The 18,134-nt window shown below is 42.0% G+C and overlaps 1 protein-coding gene across 2 annotated transcripts in view; it reads right to left on the bottom strand.

Moving 5' to 3' along the window:
• Positions 1–1,794: 1,794 nt before the first annotated feature.
• The window catches only part of RCL1 (RNA terminal phosphate cyclase like 1), a 64,799-nt gene continuing 48,459 nt past the window's right edge, over positions 1,795–18,134 (bottom strand). For both annotated transcript variants that reach the window (XM_012454555.3, XM_012454556.3), the window contains 3 exons: positions 16,939–17,095; positions 12,067–12,170; positions 1,795–2,585 (listed from right to left, as the gene is read on the bottom strand). In XM_012454555.3, the coding sequence (XP_012309978.2) occupies positions 2,435–2,585; positions 12,067–12,170; positions 16,939–17,095 (412 nt within the window). In that variant the 3' untranslated portion in view covers positions 1,795–2,434. The remainder of the gene's footprint in view (positions 2,586–12,066; positions 12,171–16,938; positions 17,096–18,134) is intronic.

Consider the following 18,134-nt stretch of genomic DNA (forward strand, 5'->3'; position numbering starts at 1 on the left):
GTGAGCTATTAAAATAAATATTAAATTTGTCCTCTTTTTGGCAATACCATCACCACTACTGCTAGATGTTCCAACTCCAGAAGCAGCTTTGACAGATGCAGGGCTGGAACCCCACCAGACACTTCCAGGTTTGCAGCGGACAGTAGCACATATCCCTTCTACTGCTTGCAGTATTCTGCCTGGCCTCTATGTGCCATCCTATATTGACCAACAGCACCATTTCCAGAGCTTGTACAAGGAACAGAAAGTATCTGCTATGTCCAAAAGCAATGCGGCCCCTTAGTTCTGGATTTGAGACCTATATGGGCAGATCTGAGTTTGAACGTCAGCGGCACTAAGCAAGACTGCAGTATGTGTGGCAGGCAAAATTCTGAGATGGTAATTCACAATTCCCAGCCCCTGCTTATTTAAATACAAATCTAGTATTGCTGTTATCAGTTGATCTTAACATAGGGAGATTATCCAGGTAGGACTATTGTACTACGAGTCATTTATAAGCAATGTTTTCTCCAGCTGATATCACAAAAGGAGGTTGAATCCAGAGCACCAGGATTCCATGCACCATTGCCAGCTTGAAGGTAGAGGAGACCAAGTGAATAGACATACGGGCTGTGTCTGTCTATAAGCTGAGTTGTCTACAGCTCACAGCCAGCCAAAAAAAAAGGGAAGAAAACAGGTGACTTCAGTCCTATAACCCTGAATTCTGCCAACAATCAGAATGAGCTGGAACCACATTCTTTCTCAGAGCCTTCAGATGAGAGCTGAGTCCAGCCCAGGTGATACCCTGATATCAGCCTTGTGAGACTCTAAGCAGAGAATTCAACCAAGGCTGCCTGGGTATCTGACCTACAGAACTGTGAAATGATAAAGAGGTATTGTTTTAAGCTACTAAGTTTGTGAGCATTTGTTATATACCAAGAGCACATCACCAATACAGTATGTAAAGCTCTCAGTAGAATGTCATAGTCCTGAATGTCCTGGCCTTCCTCAAGGTTAGCTCTCTACCTCCACATTCTCCCACACCCCCAGCCATCAAAGCACAGCCTTTCTCTAGCCCCTTTTTACTGAAAAAGAAAAAAGTACCTAGAGGGAGCAATGAAGCAAAGTTCACCCCCGGTTGGGGAACACCATTTGGAATTCTAGTGGAAAGAAGGACATCTTTCCCCTTCTACCAGCTCCAACCCTATGCACGTAGCAAATGTAGACTCTGTTAGTTGGCAGGGGAAATCTGACATGGATTCTGAGTATTCTCCATATTATTGCTGGGCAGGCTTTTACCTGGGTTCTTTCTCAAAACTGTGTTTGCAGGAAGCAGTCTTAAGGGATGAAGTAATGTCTGCGTGTGAAACAACAGGCTTGCCATAAAAGAGGTGGAGTCCCCAAACATCTAAGTTTTTTGGCTATGATGCAAACCTATTGCATGCACAGCATCTACCTGGGCCCCTCTGTGTCCAATGTGAGTCTTGGGGAACAGGGAAAACCAATATAAACAAGAAGCTCACACCGCTTGCTATTCTGAGTAATAAAGTTCTTTGTCTCTGACCCAGGATCCTCATGTCTTCTGCTAGCATCAACAAAACAGTAATAATCTAACTTATTAGCTTGCAAGGGTAAAATCCTAGACCCTGACTCTATTACACTTTTACAATTAGATCTTTAAATCAGGAGATCTGATGTCTTTACATTATACATTTCAAAGAAACAAAAGACCCTTTATGAATTTTCTCATGGAGATAAAATTTACATCATAGAGCTATTGTGAGAATGAAATAAGAATGTATAGCACACCTGGGATATAAAAAACAACCCAATAACTTTACTTGGACCCCTGTAGCCACTCATCCCTCAGATATACATATAATGAACCAGATGAAGATCAGTGTCTGTGTCCAGGATAGCAATCCATTCAGAAGACAAAAGATAAATAGTTAACATACCAATTTCTGACATTTGCATAGCACTGCAGGACTCATGAATAGAGCCACCACTCACATTATCTCATTTGATCCCTACAACAAAAACTGAGGCTCAAGGAGGTAGGTCCTTGCAGAAAGAACAGTAACAGACTCCACAGGTTTGGAAAACGGCCATATGACAGAAGGCCAAGGAAGCCTATGATAGTAGGCTGAGGAAGCACAGCTGAACTGCAGCTGTGAGACTGTTCTAGCAGCATGACTGTGGCCTGAAGTCACAGGTAAGGCAAGGAAGCTCTTATGGTGACTGGGCCTCCTGAGCAATGGCAATGCCACTGGAGAAACAGCTGGAAACCACGTGCTACAGAGAGGTCTGTTATTTGTATGTCGATATTTCTTCATGGAAAATTAAGCAAGTGGCTATGCTATCCTGGATTAATCCATTTGGACTCGGTCCCATTGGTGTCTGTGGCAGCTTCTGCTTTGTCTGCAGGCACTGGGGCCTTATCTTGTGATGGTAATCACTTGAGGGTCTTGCTAAGGTTGGAGAAACCAATGCCAACACAGGTCATCAGCACTTTATCCCCGCCCTTGAGTTCTTCACCACAAGGCTTGGTTTCAATTTTAAACATAATCTGGAAAAAGCTCTTCAAATGCCGCAAAAATTCTATCCTAAAAAGGAAAAAATAAAAATAAATAAAAAGGAATTCATTAAAAAAAAATTATCGTCCACTACCTGGAATCCAAGGTTTTAATTTCCCAGACTAAGAGGGCTGAAGTTAAGACGTTCTCATCAAATCTGATTAAATAGTACTTCTTTTCAGCCAGCTAGTTTCCGAAGAAGATTTAGACGATTTGCAGAGATGCACACAATACAGCAAGATAAATTAAACTGGTGGGGGGAGGGGAAGGTTAGAAGTTAGTACATGACACATAAGTCATTTAGTACAGACCTAGTAGAAAATGGATATAAATATGGTAATGACTTTTTTTTTTTAAGAGATGGGGTCTCACTACATTGCCCATGCTGGCCTCAAAAGCCTGGGCCCAAGCAATCCTCCCACCTCAGCCTCCTGAGTACCTGGGATTACACATGTGCCACCATACCTGGCTTAGGCAATGATTTTTAGTGGCCTATACAAAGACAGAAACACCTTGACATAGCACCATGACATACAAAACAAGCACAATGACTAATGATGCTGAAATAGACAAGTCTCTCCCTTCATTCTCCAATAATACCCTTCCATTTACTCAATGTTTATTGGGTGCCTACTGTATGCTAGACACTGCTCTTGGTACTGGGGATACTGCACTTAAATGAAAAAACAAAAATAAAAATCCTTCCCTCATGAGGATTTCAATCTAGTGGTATAGATAGAGACAAGATAAATCAATTAATTATTTCTGAAAAGTGCTATGTAATGTAAACCAAGCAAACAACACAGATGGGGAAAAACTGTGGGTATGACAGTATTTGTACATATTTGGCAGAAGGCAATATTAAATAAGGTGGCCGGGGAAGTGTGCACAGTAAACACAAGGACAACAGCATCGCAGGGCTATGGCATCACTCCAAGAGTACCTTGGGAAGAGCAATTCTGTGGATGAACTGCAGTACTGTACACAGGCTTCTAATGATCTTGCCTGGTGGACCTAGCATCACCCCAGCTAGCCTGACTCACCTGGACAGTTCATTAAACACACAAGTTCTTGAAGGTTCTGATAAGTTTGCAACTGATAGGAAGTGTCAAAATGGAAGAGCCCAGAATCGTAGGCCACACACAAAGCTGATCCCTCCCTACCCTCCACCAGGCCTTGTACTTCCCCCATTCATAGAGGCCATAAATCTATTGTTAACAAGAATCCCTGGCAATTCTCATTGGGCAAGGTTAGGGAACAATGGCTTAGTGAAGAATGATGGTTGGCACACCTATAGTGAAGTATTACAAAAACCCCGTACTGTACTGTCTCCCAGTCAAACCAGCCAAACTCCCCACTCTGGCTAGATGGTTTTCAACCTCGACTGCACGTGGAATCATCTAAGGATCTTTAAAAACACTGATGCTAAACACATAGATCAATAGAAGAGAATTGAGAGTCAAGAAACGAACCCACACAGTTATGGTTAATTGATAAGTTAATGAGGAAAGAATTATTGCAACAAATGATGCTGGAACAACTGGATATCCACAGGTCAAAGAATGAAGTTGGGCCCCTTCCTCTCATCACACACACAAATTAACCCAAAAGAGATCAAAGACGTAGCTCTAAGAGCTAAAACTATAAAGTTCACACACACACACACACACACACACACACACACACAAAATACAGGAGTAATATTCATTACCTTGGACTAGGCAACAGTTTCTTAACCATTTCTTAAATAAACACCAAAACGATGGCAATCAGAAAAAAATTAATAAATTGGAGTTCATCAAAATTAAAATACTTTGTGCATGAAAGGACACTATCAAGAAAGTAAAAAGACAACCTACAGGATTGGAGAAAAGATCTGCAAGTCACATACAAAGGTCAGGTATCTCGACTACATAAAGAACTTCTACAACTCAATAACAAAAAGACAAATAACCTAATCAAATGATGGGAGAAGACAGGCATGGCACCTCATACCTGTAATCCCAACACTTTGGGAGGTCAAGGCAGGCAAATTGCTTGCCTGGAGTTCAAGACCAGTCTGGTCAACATATTAAGACTCCCATCTCTACAAAAAACTTTTTCTTAATTAGCTAGACATGATGGCATGAGCCTGTAGTCCTAGCTACTTGAGCTATGATTACACCACTGTACTTCTGCCTGGGTAACAGAGTGAGACTCGCAAAAAAAGGAAAAAAAAAAAGATGGGAAGAGCTAAATGGACGTGCCTTCGCAAATATCCAATAAGCACATAAAAAGATGGTAAACATCAATGGTTATTTGGGAAATGAAAATCAAAACCACTATGAAATATCACTTCATACCCAATAAGATGGCTATAATAAAAACAATAACAAAAGTGTGGGTGAGGAGGCAGAACAATCTGGCAGTTCCTCAAAATGTTACATAGAGAGTTACCATATGATGTGGCAATTCTGCTATTAAGAATATATATATACACACACACACACATATACCCACACAAAAACTTGCATGCAAATGTTCATAACGGCCTTATTAACAACAGTCAAAAAGTAGAAGCAACCCAAATGTCTATCAACTGATAAATGCATAAAATGTGGTATATCCATTCAATGGAAGATTTTTTTCTTCTGCCATAAAAAAGGAATGAAGTACTAATACATGCTACATCAATGAACCCTGAAAACATTATGTTAAGTTAAAGAATCCAGTCACAAAGGACCACATAGTGTATGATTCTATCTACAGAATATGAAAAACCCACCACAGGCAACTCTATCACAGAGACAGAAAGGAGATTCGTGGTTGCCTGGGGCTGGGGAGAGTGGGAAGAACGGGAGAGACTATGAGCCGGCACAGGATTTCTTTCTGGAGGTAATAAAAATGTTCTAAAATTAGATTGTGGCTGTGGTTACACATGTCTGTGAATATGCTAAAAAAAAACCTTTAAATTGTGTATTTTAAATGGGCAAATTGTGTCATATGTGAATTGTATCTCAATAAAGCTTTTTAAAATAAAGAAATAAATACATATTTGCCATGTTAAAAAAACAAAAAATTGATACTGGTTCTTACCCCTACTCACTGTATACCAAGCTGCATATAAGGCCTGCCTTGATGAATTTCCCTCCCACCCCCACCCCCCTGTGCTAACAGCACTGATATAGTCAAGGGAAGTAAACCGCAATACGGAGAAAAGGGGGCCTGAACAATTCCTGACCCTGTGGCTGAAGTGACCAGCGCATCAGGAGCTAAGAGATGAAACATTAACAACCCCAGAGTGTAGGAGTGCTCGTCAGTGCTGGATGCTCACAGAAAAATCTCCCAATTCCTTGCTTTCTCTTTCACCTAAGGATGTGCAACTTCATCTCCACCTTTAAAATAACATCCCATTTGTCAACTCTTCTATGAAGCCTTTCCTAGCCCATAACCCCCACCCCAAACAATCTTTCCCTCCCCTCCAGGTTTCCATAGCATTCTCTGCTCATAGTGTCTAATTAAATGCTTACGTGTAACTGTCCCCTTCTCTCTCACTAAATTATACAAGCACCTCAAGGGCAATGCTCCTCTCCATCACTGAACCCCTTATTCAAACAAGGCACTGTATAAGGTTCTCAGTAAAGAGGCACTGAATAGAATTTAGGGGTTGGGGTAAACAACTTCCAACATTCTTGGCAGTTAAGGGAAGTCAGCTCTTTCCCTGCTGGCTTTCCTGTCTTTCTAACCAATTAAATTTTTGTTGTCGTTGTTGCTTTCTATCCATCACACCATCTTCCCCATCCTGTCCTAGGGAAAAAAGAAAACACATCAAACCATAGATAAACAGTCCACATCTGTGGGTAAAGCTTCCAGCTGGCAGCAACTCAGAAAAAGTCAGTCATCTCACCCACCCACTCATCTGCATCTGAAGAAGAAAACAGATTGGTCTCTTTTGCTGCTGCCTCAAACTAATACAGGTCTGGGGCATGCTCTGCTCCCAGGGTCTCACCCAGCCTACTTCACTCTGAATCATTCAACTGTGCTTTAAAAACCAGATACCCTCCCCAGCTGGCAGAATTCCTACGGGGCCTCAGCTTGCTTCTGATCTCTTGGAGAAGGATAGGAGGAACACAGGCTCAAGTGTGCAGGCCTGTGTATCTGCAGGTTTGGGGTATTTGTAGCCTTTGGAACAGTTAGAAAAAGCAAAGTTAGTTCCACTTTTTACATAATGTTCTGCCAACCCCTCAGCCTGTCCAAGGAAGACTGTGTAAGAGACTGGATTAAGGTATGTTTCAGAATCTTTCCCCCACCTCTAGCCCCATTCTCCCTATGAGTCTGGTAGCTGGGATATTAAAGAGCAAAAATGCTCAGATCCTGAGAAGTAACCACAGCCAATATTAAATCCCAGCAACAGCCTCCTTAAGAAAACAAAAAGCAAATGAAAAGTAAGCGCGCCCTGTATCTACATGCAGTTGAACAGTCTCGTCCAGTGCTGGTCCACGTCCTTCTCCATAGTCCAACGGCTCTCCACAGCTGCAGAGGCACTGAGGCACCGCCTCTGGAGTTCACAGTTCTCTGCCCCTCTCTTCCACAGCACTGCACTGGAGATTCACACTTTCTAGATACAACCACACAGCCACACAGCCAGGACAGAGAGATCCACCGCTCACTGAGAGCAGCTCTGCCGTTCAACGAGTAACCACCCACACAGAGCAAATAGTAGCTTTTCAGAAGAAGCATTCTAGGCAGTAGGGACTCTATGCAAATCCTGTAGAAAGGATTTTAACGCCTGACTTAGAGAATGCTTATCTGCAGTGAGGCTTTTTTTGTCCCCTAGGACAAAATGATTTTCAGAAAACAAAAAGCAACTGACTTTTCTATGAAAGCCTCTAGTCCATCTGACAAGCAGGTTTCAGAGAATTCTGGAGCAGAGATAACTTTTCCTGTATATTTTCAAAAGGTGAGTTGTTCCCACTGCCACTGTTGGTCAACAGGAAAGGCCATGAGGTTCGTGGTCATGGCCCATAGAATCCCAGCTGCCCAGGATTTGACAGGCTGCCAGACCCGACCCTTAAACACAGCCCCTCCCACCAGACCCTTCTTCTGAAGCATGTGAGAGAACGGGGTGAGGGCAATCATGGGGAGAGCCTTCTCTCTGGCAGCTCCCACAGGCACAAACCACAACAGAGGGCCCTGCATGCTGCTCCACTAAGCCACCTGGTTTCTATGCCACTGGATATGGGACAGAGCTGGGGTTACCTACATCTCAGGTGTAAGGAGATGCTCTGGAAGTTAAAGGGAATAATCCGGAGATAACAAAAGGATCCACTCGATGGGGTCCCTAAAGTCACTACATGGCAGCTTTTAAATATGCTGCTGATGCTTTTTCTGCTGAATAGTGGCTTTTCCCAAGAAAAGACCAGCTGACCTCTGCTCCAAAAATGAAGTTACTACATTCAGTTACTTAGGTAGCAGAACACAGAGAACCAGGCTAGCTGCACTGACAGGAGATGGGGTCCCAGGCCCAATTTAGACAAGATCTCACCATGGGCAGGTCACTGACCTCTTTTTTATCTGAGAAGTAAGGCTATCACTTGCTTTTACTATATGCCAAGTATGTTCTGAGGCTCAAACATTAGGTGACGGGGCTTTACAGTATCTAAACGCTTCACAAACCTAAGATACAGTGGTACTGTGCAAGCTCACGGAGTGCAGTAAGGCCACTGAACCCAAGGAGCAGCAGGCTTGGCTGGCAGTGCCCAGTTCCCCGTGCATGATCTCATTGGCTCTTCACACGGCTGTGCTTAAGACTGAGTGGACCAGGAAGCCCCCGATCAGTAGGTGTTTAACAAGGACAGTGTCTTCTAGCGCCCCAGCACTTCTGTAAGTCATGGAAAAAGGTCATTAACTAAAGTTAGAAAAAAACAAAGTAATGGTTTATTTTAGATTTCCAACTAAAGATAGAAGGAGATCATATTACAGCAGAATTTGAAATGAGGACTTTACTGAAAAGAGGTAGCATGGCATCCTGCCTCAGGCAAGGTGCTTGGAGTCCAGCGATATGGATGGAACCCCAGCTCTTACATAAGAGCATAGTGGTTAAGGGAAGCAGTGACTGCAGCAGACTGTCCAGGTCCGAACCCCACTTACTGTCTGTGAGACCCTGGGCACGTAACTTGACCTCTCTGTGCCTCAGTTCCATCACCTGTAAGATGTCGCATATGATAGTACTTGCCTTTTTCACCCTTATGTTATGCTGAAAACTAAATGAGTTAATATGTGTGAGCACTTAAAACAACATCTTGCACATAGTAAACATGGTGTTTTTTTAAATAAACATATACCTTACAGAATGCTTAAGATCAAATAAGATGTATGTAGTTTGCTCAGTAATGTGACTAGGGGAAGTCAGTCATAAAAATAACTAGAAATTAAAAATTTTTGATCCATAATTAAAAATTAATGGATAGAGATTTATAGGTAGCTATAAGTCATACTTACAGATGACTTTAAAGCTAAAATTGCCCAAAGCAAGTTGACTAGGCCTCCTGGGGTTCAAAGTGACCTGACCAGGCTACTCTGGGCATACTGCCTATGGGGTAGCCCTGCTCCTCAAGAAGCAGTTAAAAAAAAAAACTAAAACAAAGTGACCTGACCAAGGGACTTTCTGCAGCAGAGTGAGCAGGCATCCAGGCAGGAACCACAGCACCAGCACTGACAGCTCCTCAGGTGCGTTGCCAGGAACACTAAGCATCTGACTTCATCTAAGCTTCGTTCCATCTTCACAAGTCCAGGACTTCAGGACCATGCACCTTATCTACAAATGATATCGAGGCTCCGAGATGCTAAATATCATTCCCACAGTCTCCTGGTGGCATGTGGCAGAGCCTTAAGTCCAGATAGGCTAGACTCCAAGGCCTGTGGACTAGCAGAATGCAGAGCGCTCTGGTAACTGCAGTCTTATTCCATAAACAATTTCTGAAAATGCTAATTAAGATGCATCTTAATTTTTGCTTATTTTTCTTGCTGTTAACCCAAAAGCATAAATCGTCCCTAAACTGTAAAATTATTGTTGAGTGGACGGTACAACTACTGTCACTAACTGTAAGCCACCTAAAACTCAACAAATTTAACAGAAATAGAATCGCTATATACCAGTGATTATCCAGTATTATTTTATTCTACTGAAAACAAAAAATCTCTTGGGCCTTTCTAACACAGTTTTACACATACAGATTTACTTTCTCAAGTAGTACAGAAAACCACCAACAGCAATCCCAATGCTCTTTAAACAGACATTTAAAAAGCTATTTTATACAAATAAAAACAGGTGTAAACTGCCTGAAGAAATGCCTTTTTTTTTTTAAACCAAGGAGGGTCTTGCTTCTGGTTTTCTTTAGAAATCTGATGTTTCACAAAACACGTTTCTATGACTTTAAACTGCACATAAAAATAAATGTGTTGGCTTGGTCTCCAAAGCTCTTGAATCCAGCTAGAAAAACTCTTCCCCCACCATGATGGTCCTCACATGGATTTCATCCCTTTTTTATCCTCATCTGTACTCACAATGTTAAGTTTGCCTGCTGGGTCCTGCCTTCACCCTTCATCTCTTTGTGCTGCTGCAGCTGTCCACAGTGATTAGGGGCAGAAGTGTACTAAACAGATCCAGCCTTCTTGAAAATAGACTCCATCACTCATCCTTATGCTAGCTTACCAAAAAGAAAGGAGGCTTCCCCTTTCCACCCTGCAGACCCCTCTGCACAAAGCCCTGAGAGGCAGGAGACTGTCTCCAAGCCCAAGCCTCAAGACATATCATCTTACAATTTGTGCTACTCCTTTAAAGCTCCATTCAGAGCAGGACACTTTGTTTTCCCAGGAAAGGAAGTCATTTTAGGCAACTTTTTTGGAAGAAAAGACACTACAATTAATGTGTGGTGAGAAGATGCGTTGAAGAGGACAGAGGAACTTTTTAAAATGTCCAGTCACATCTTGTACATCTCCAGAAAGCTTGAAAAGATTATACAGGTTCTGGAGCCAAACTGAAAAAGATCTCCAAAAGCCAAAAAAAAAAAAAAAAAAAAGTGCCAAGGAAAAATAAAAATATATATTCCATTTTCACATAATATTCTGCCAAACCCCATGCCCCAGAACCACACACAATCAAGACGCCCCATACCCCATACTGTGTGTACAAGCAGGACTTCCTCGTTTCTGAAGCAGGGGCTGGGAAACAGCAGCTATGAGCCCAGCTATAAAGCTGGCGGGGCCATGGCGGTCACACAGCTGGCAGCGGCCTCCAGTGAGCTTTCTATACCTAGGGTAAGTCTCTGCACCCAGGGTGCCGTTCTCCCAGCCCTCACCTCCTCTCCGAGGGCTTAACTACCAAGTCTATTTCAGCAATGTTTACTACTGATGTTACCATGCCATTTAGGATTACTAAATTTTAGGTTTCCTGTCCTGCGAAATACTTTTACACAAGTTATCAGGAGATAATGTCGCCCTCACCAGTTTCCTGCTTATCGGTCTTCCCTCTCTGCTAAACAGAATGTATTCTCTTCCATTTTCCTGTTCCAAAAAAATGTTCCACCACCAATTCCAAAAAAAAAAAGCCTCCTGGTTTTCATGCTACCAAAACCATGGCCCAAGGCTGCATAGCCCCACCACAGTCCTCACTCCTTTCTCAATGTGATGGCACCACCATTCTTCAGTTATCACAGTACTGTACCTTTCAGATATACAGCATCGGTACCATGATAACCGAAAAAGGACAGTTCAGTCTCATATCTACCTGAATATTCCCTGCCACCCAGCTCACGACCCACAGATGGCCATATGATGATCTCTAAGCATATAAGCACGTGTAAACACACACACACAATGTCAGTGCTCAAATAGGCTGTTTGCCGCAACCTCATTTACTATCGATGGGAAATGCTTCTTTTACTGTGTCATTTATAATTCAAGTCTTCTGACAACCTATTCTTTTTGAGGAGTGCTTGCTTTTTTCTACCACATCAGTCAACTTCTGCTAACATTCAATGGCCCAAACTCACTTCTACAATTCCTTTGTAGTCCAGCAGCATTAATACAAACTCAGCCTTTTGTCATCTTTTCCAGTGAGCTCATACCCTATCATTTTAGACAAAAAGCCTGTTTTCCCACAGCAAGTTAGAGAGCTAGGGAAGAGAAAAATTAAAAAAAAAAATAGTAACAAAATCCAAGCTACACTGAACCAGGAGTTTGCCTCTAACATGGAAACAAAATCTAAAGCACAAACAAAATAACTGCCCAATAGAGATCACGCAACTTTAGTTACACGGGATTGAGGAAGGAAAGAAAAGCAAAAATCCTTGTACATCTTGTATGTTAAAATAAACACGAGGTTAAGAGTGACAACTGCTGGCTTATTTGAGGATCAATACAAGCAGGTGTTTACAGTGCAGGTGTTCTGTGCAGCACAACACCTTTGTCATTTTGGGCAATGAGAAAATTAAACCGGACAGAATAATGAGGTTGAAAAAGAATAACTTACGTGTAGGGAGAGAGAGGGCCTAGCAGGACTTTGGAAACATCCTGCTGTCCAAGGGTCATAAGTAGTAGCGCCAGGCTTTGGTTGGTTGAGTCTACACATCCACCCTGTAAACACAAATCAATAATTGTACAAACCAGAAAACATAAAGCCAACAAAAGAGAGGAGAAAAAAAACTCAGCAACATACAGTTATAATATCAAAATCCACAGAATAGCAGACTGTAAAGTTTAAGCAGTAATAAAACAATACAGGTCTTATAAGAGTAATCCTTAAACTAACTGTAGAGCGTTAAACTAACAATTAATTAGAGCAACTGTAATAGCTGAGCTGAGACTATCAGACTCAAATTTTCTTAAGTGAATCTAGTTAAAAAAAATGAAACTTCTCCTTTGTAATTAAAGCAGCAGCAGGAGGACATCATTTTTATTGAGTATAAGCAAAAAAAGCTTAATCGGTTCTAGAAGATGTAGAGTTAATTCCCAGGGTTAAGTGGATGACGCTCATATTTATTTAATCTGTCACAGAACAACACAGTCTCTCTGACATGCAATGGCCTTTTCATGGTCTTGCTTTTACACTTATGCAAATACATTCAAAACTGCTTGCCACGCACTATTAACTTCTCTTCTTTATCTCCTCCTGAGTGCCTTAAAACTGAAGAATTGTTAAGGTTAGATCCCTCCATTCTTATTACTTATGTATAATATTACTCCTCCCACCCCCTTTTCCTTCCTTTTCTTCCAAATTAATAAGCAGAACAGACTTCTCTTCAAAGACTGTCTCCTGAGGCACAACTGCTTTGCTTGCCTTTCTTCTTTTGTTTTTGATTTTCTCAACCAATTTAGCTGTTTTGCTTCCACTAGATGCATACAGAAAAAGTATACAAACACGCGCTCTGATCATTCTGGAATAACTTTATTTAAAAAGTATTGTACATAGTGAAAGAAGGATGACCCTGAATTTCTACATATTTTGTGCAGGTCACAATAAGAAATCCAGTCTCTGATCAAGGCATGTTACTATCCAAGGCTAGACTGAACAGGATAGGTGGCCAACAGTGCTGTTCAACTGGGTACAACTGCCCCTCCCTCCTTTTTAAGGCATGTAGGGTAGGAAATAAATCCATTTTCAGATGCTGACACTCATTCTCTGGCTGTGAAAAGTCATTTAGTAGCCCTAATAATGGTGCAGGAAATAAGGGGATTGATCCTACTGGTAGCCTTTATGAAAATCTATTGCACTTCCCTAAACTACCTAAGTTAATAAGGGACAGGGAACAATATATTATATCACATAGCAAATTTTAGGACAAGGAGAGTACCTTTTCTACCCAAAAAGAAAAACCTGACCTATAGAAAATATGAGGAACAACAAAACTGTTTTACAGATCTTGCTACCTTTCATAAGACTGCCTAAATTTAAAGTGTTCTCTTCAGCCTCTGCTTCCTATCACTGTTGTTATTTCACCATTATAGACTGGACCAATATTTTAATGCAATAGATATGCTAAGGTCCCTGTACAAGACATCATGGAGGAAGTAGAAGGGGGTATCAGACTGCCAGGGTGGGTGGGGAAGTGTCACCTGCGCCAGATATCAGAGAAGGGCTTTGGGAGTCAGGACTAGTTAAGCCAGCCCTGGAGGAATGAGCAGGGTTTAGGGAGAAAAGAATGTAATGATGGGGAAAAATAAAATACCAGGGCCAGTGAGGAACTGCTAGGTGGCCAGCCTGGAAGGCACTGCTACTGCCTGTGGAGAAGCATATATAGCAGAGAGAAGTTGGGTAGCTCAACTAAGGCGGGGCTTTCTGAAATGGGTTGAGAATTTCAACTTTGTCACAGTAAAGTGAGAAGCCAGTGAAGGTCTCTGCGCACAGGACTGAAGAGATCAGGTCAGTATTTTAGGGGAAGATTTAGACTGAAAAGGATGCTAGGATTTGGAAAGAACTTCTCTGCTGGAAGTGCAGAGAGCCAGTAGCCATAATCCAGTTGTAGGGTGGAGCAGGGAGGCAGGCAGTAGATGGAGCAGTGAAAAGGATGGAAAGAAAAGGCAGTTCCAGAAAGCCTGGGATAGAATCAAGAAGGCTTGGTAACCAATGAGACGTAAATGGAACAGGAGGGATTAGATCAGAGTCTCAAAACTTGATAAACAGCACCTTCGAAAGGATGGATTTTTTACTACTCATGTCATATTACAACTCTACAGAAAGTTATTCAGAAAAATATGAAGTATTTCCATCCTTTTAATAATTAAAGATCAGAGACACACAAAGGAAGTTCTCTGAATGACTAAAAGAAAATGAAACAAACTGGTCCAGGCACAATGGAAGACTGAAAGTAGATCTCAACTAAAGAAAACAAAAATTGCTCACGCCTATAATCTCAGCACTTTGGAAGGCAGAGGCAGGTGGATCACTTGAGGTCAGGAGTTCAAGACCAGCCTGGCCAACACGGCAAAACCCCGTCTCTACTAAAAGTACAAAAATTAGGCCAGCATGGTGGTGCATGCCTGTAATCTCAGCTACTCAGCAGGCTGAGGCAAGAGATTTGCTTTTACCCGGGAGGTGGAGGTTGCAGTGAGCCAAGATTGTGTCACTACACTCTAGCCTGGGCAACAGAGCAAGACTTTGCCTCAGAAAAAAAAAAAAAAAAAAAAAAATTAAATTAAAGAACCTAATTTAAACTGCATGTTCTTCCTCTTGTGGACTGGTTAGGCTGTGCTTTCACTGAAGCTTATAACCTGCTATTTATAAGGATATAAGCCCCACACTCTAGCTGTGCCCATAGGCTCCTACTGGACTGCTATAAAATACGATGCTTCCAATTCTCCCAACGTCTACTAGAAAGGGATAGAAGTGTCCCCACAGTTAGAGGGCCACTACAGGACCAGCCACTGCCAGCCAAGAAAAGGAATCCTGCACAACAAGGGGCCCAGGGACACACATCACATGCACTGTTTTCTGCCCCCCTACAAATAAGTAGACCACAAACCTCACGAATTAAGTAACTGGCAGGGCAACCTCTTGATCATCTACCCCAAACTTTTAGTTACTACCCATTTTCACAAATTATTAAATTTAGCATAAAAAATTAAACTGATTTAGCACCAAAAAATCTGAGGCCAGACCTTGACTGCACAAGACTTGTCAAAGATACCTCTTCCTTCAGGAAGATTTCATCTCCTCCTTCTACTATTTCCCAGGTGAATGCCGAGTAGAGGGGCTGGAGCCACTTTCCTGAAAATACAGCTAGAGGTCCACTGTCTTCCATTCTTAATTAGATGGTCATTAAACAGAGCCATTTAGGACCTGGAAATTTCAATTAATTCTGAAACAGCTCATTCTCACGTGTTCCATCTTGGACCAATGAGACATTTTCAAGAACAGTGACTTGAATCAGGGGAGTATACTCTAAGTATTAGCTGTTTTCCGCTGTGAGGCTGGTCTGAGGATCAGTACCCATGGATATTCAGGCTTCAACCTACCACCTTGATTAATAAACTGAACCAGTGGCAAAGGAAGAATTAAAAGAAAAACTAAATTGCCACTTTTCCTGTTTTACTGATTTTATTTCACTTGGCTTAGATGTGATTTTTGCTACCTTATTAAACAGGAAAGCTTCCTTGGAGACCAGAGAGATGCCTGAGGACTGAGAAGAAATACACAGAGCAATACAAAGACAGAACTCTCTTTAGCTCCTTAGGGGAAGAAGAGAGACATTTTACAAACTTTATACACCATACAACAGCAAATCACCTAGAGTAAAGTTCTTGCTGATGCTCAGTTCAAGAATCTGGGAACTAACAGAAAGGGCAGAGAAATGACCACCCCTCAGAGCCTTTCCTAGACTCTGCATGTGAGACAAAAGGTTTCACCTTCCTGATGTGGGACCAAGGCAAAAGACAATGCAGACTAACGGAAATCTTGGACCCAGATTTGTGACTCTCTTCTAACCAAGTATAAGGGATCTTAGTGAATATACTTTTTAGGCAACTGTATCTTATTCTTTCTGCCATCATCTTTCCTCCTAATTTCTCCCTTACTTTAGGTCACCTTACCTATTTTGAGGAAACAGTAAAAGTATGTGCATGTATATGTGCCTGTCACATGAATGGATCAACAGAAAAAGACTGTGGCAACTGAGAGGGCAGGTTGGTCTGAGCTGTGTCCTATCAGCAGAGCTGCAGAAGCAAAATGAAAACCAGTTGAGTCTGCCTTCACCATCAGTTCACTCTTTCTTTGTTCCATGTCTTCAGGTTTTTCAAAGCTTCTGCCATGTTGTGCCACATGCCTGCCTTCCCTAGTTATTTTACGCTTTAAAAAAAATTTTTTTTCTTTTTCTTTTTCTTTTTTGATATTCTACCCTGTTAACTGAGATTCTGTACTCTAGAATGCATTGCAAAACCTAGCCTGTTACCATTGTTTTATTTATGAATCAAGTGTCACATACAAATCCAGATCTCTAGCTTCTCTTGAAAGATCTAAAAACAATGAGCCCACATTCCCACATGGCAGCAGTCAGCGGGTGCCGGGACGGTACTCTCTTTGGTCAGGGCAGTGTGTCAGCCACCACCTTCTCTTACCTACTTCATTTTTTTAACCTTCTCTTTCCTTTATGACTGTTCCAGTTCTTTCCTTGGCTCACTGTCAAAACTTACCTGCCCTGTGTCTCAACCCAGTGGGGCTAGATCTCTACTCACTGACTAGTTCAACTAATCCATTAAACTAGTTAATGCTGAACTGCTTACTGCATAGGAACTGGTTACCTCCTTGGCTTGAGTCCTTGGAAGAGAAGGAAGGCTGCCAAGGGATGAGAATAAGAGACAACAAACTGCTTCCTGGTCACTCCTCTATCGGAGGAGGCTGTGGACATACCCTGTAGATTTCCTCCAGCAGCAGCCGGGCACAGTTCCTGCCAAGGTCCTCTGGAAGTACTGCTGCTCCCTGGCCCTGGGGGTTGGAGGCCAGTTCAGCACTGAGGAAGGTGCCACTGGTGGTCTCAGCAACCAGTGACAACCCAAAGCCCGGAGACCTGGAGATATAAAGGCACAAACACTGAGTAGGGTTAACCAAGTGAGGTTTCTACTCACCGGCAAACAGAGAAGACAAACATTTTTTTTGATGGCACTGTGTTCAAAGGCTTCTTTCTGGCTGCATTAACCTCATAGGGCTATTACTAGTTTACTAGTTGACGAGAAAAGAAAATCAGTCCAAAAACAAGCACCTCTCCACAAAATTTTAAGATCTGACAGCTCAATTCTACTTTCCCAATGCCTGTTAAGTAGACACATCAACAGGAAAGGTGCGGCAGCCTTCCCAGTAGTACAATCCATATGCAACCACAACACAGACCTGCCCCCTTTAACACAACTCAACACGTGTTCATGCAATACTTTCTATGTGTCTGGCAGGAGACTAACCAAAACACTTGTTTCAGTAAAACTATGTATAAAATTAACAATGTTTCAAATGCACTGTATGAGTTCACTATATGGAGGAACTATACTAGACAGTCCTTAGCTTCTTAAGGAAAAAAAAATTGCTTGTCTATGCACTCAAGGGTTAACACCACCTGCCAAGGGAACGGGGTGCACTGAGTTACTCATTTCATCAAAGGTTCTGGGGGGCACTCTGAGTTATGCTTAACAATCTAACACTGTGCCACCCACCTATCATCATGAGACACCTAGAAAATTTTAGCATAATCCAAAGTTGCCTTTGAGTCACTTGACCAGCAGGAGCGAGATGTCCAGCAGTGGCTGCAGGCAGTGGCATGCAAAAGCGAAGAATAGAAGATGAAGGAGAGAAAAAGCAAGAAGACAAGCTGCCACTGCTGGTTTACCCCATTTACCTGCATTTCCCAAGATCTTCCATCTGTGTGAGTTTTCTGAGGTGTATTTGTCATTACAAGAATCTTTATATAACTGTAAATGTTATTCTATTTAACACAATAGAAAAGATGAAGGACACATATTAGGTTCTACATAAATTACTCTAATTTCTCTTCCCAACTTGTGGGAAATACATGTTTTCAGGCCTATTTCCAGTTAGGCTGACCAAGCTGCTGGTCA

This window comes from Aotus nancymaae, unplaced genomic scaffold (genome assembly GCF_030222135.1).
Source record: "Aotus nancymaae isolate 86718 unplaced genomic scaffold, 86718_ANA_hifiasm-v0.15.2.pri h1tg000041l, whole genome shotgun sequence".
NCBI classification, from domain to species: Eukaryota; Metazoa; Chordata; class Mammalia; order Primates; family Aotidae; genus Aotus; species Aotus nancymaae.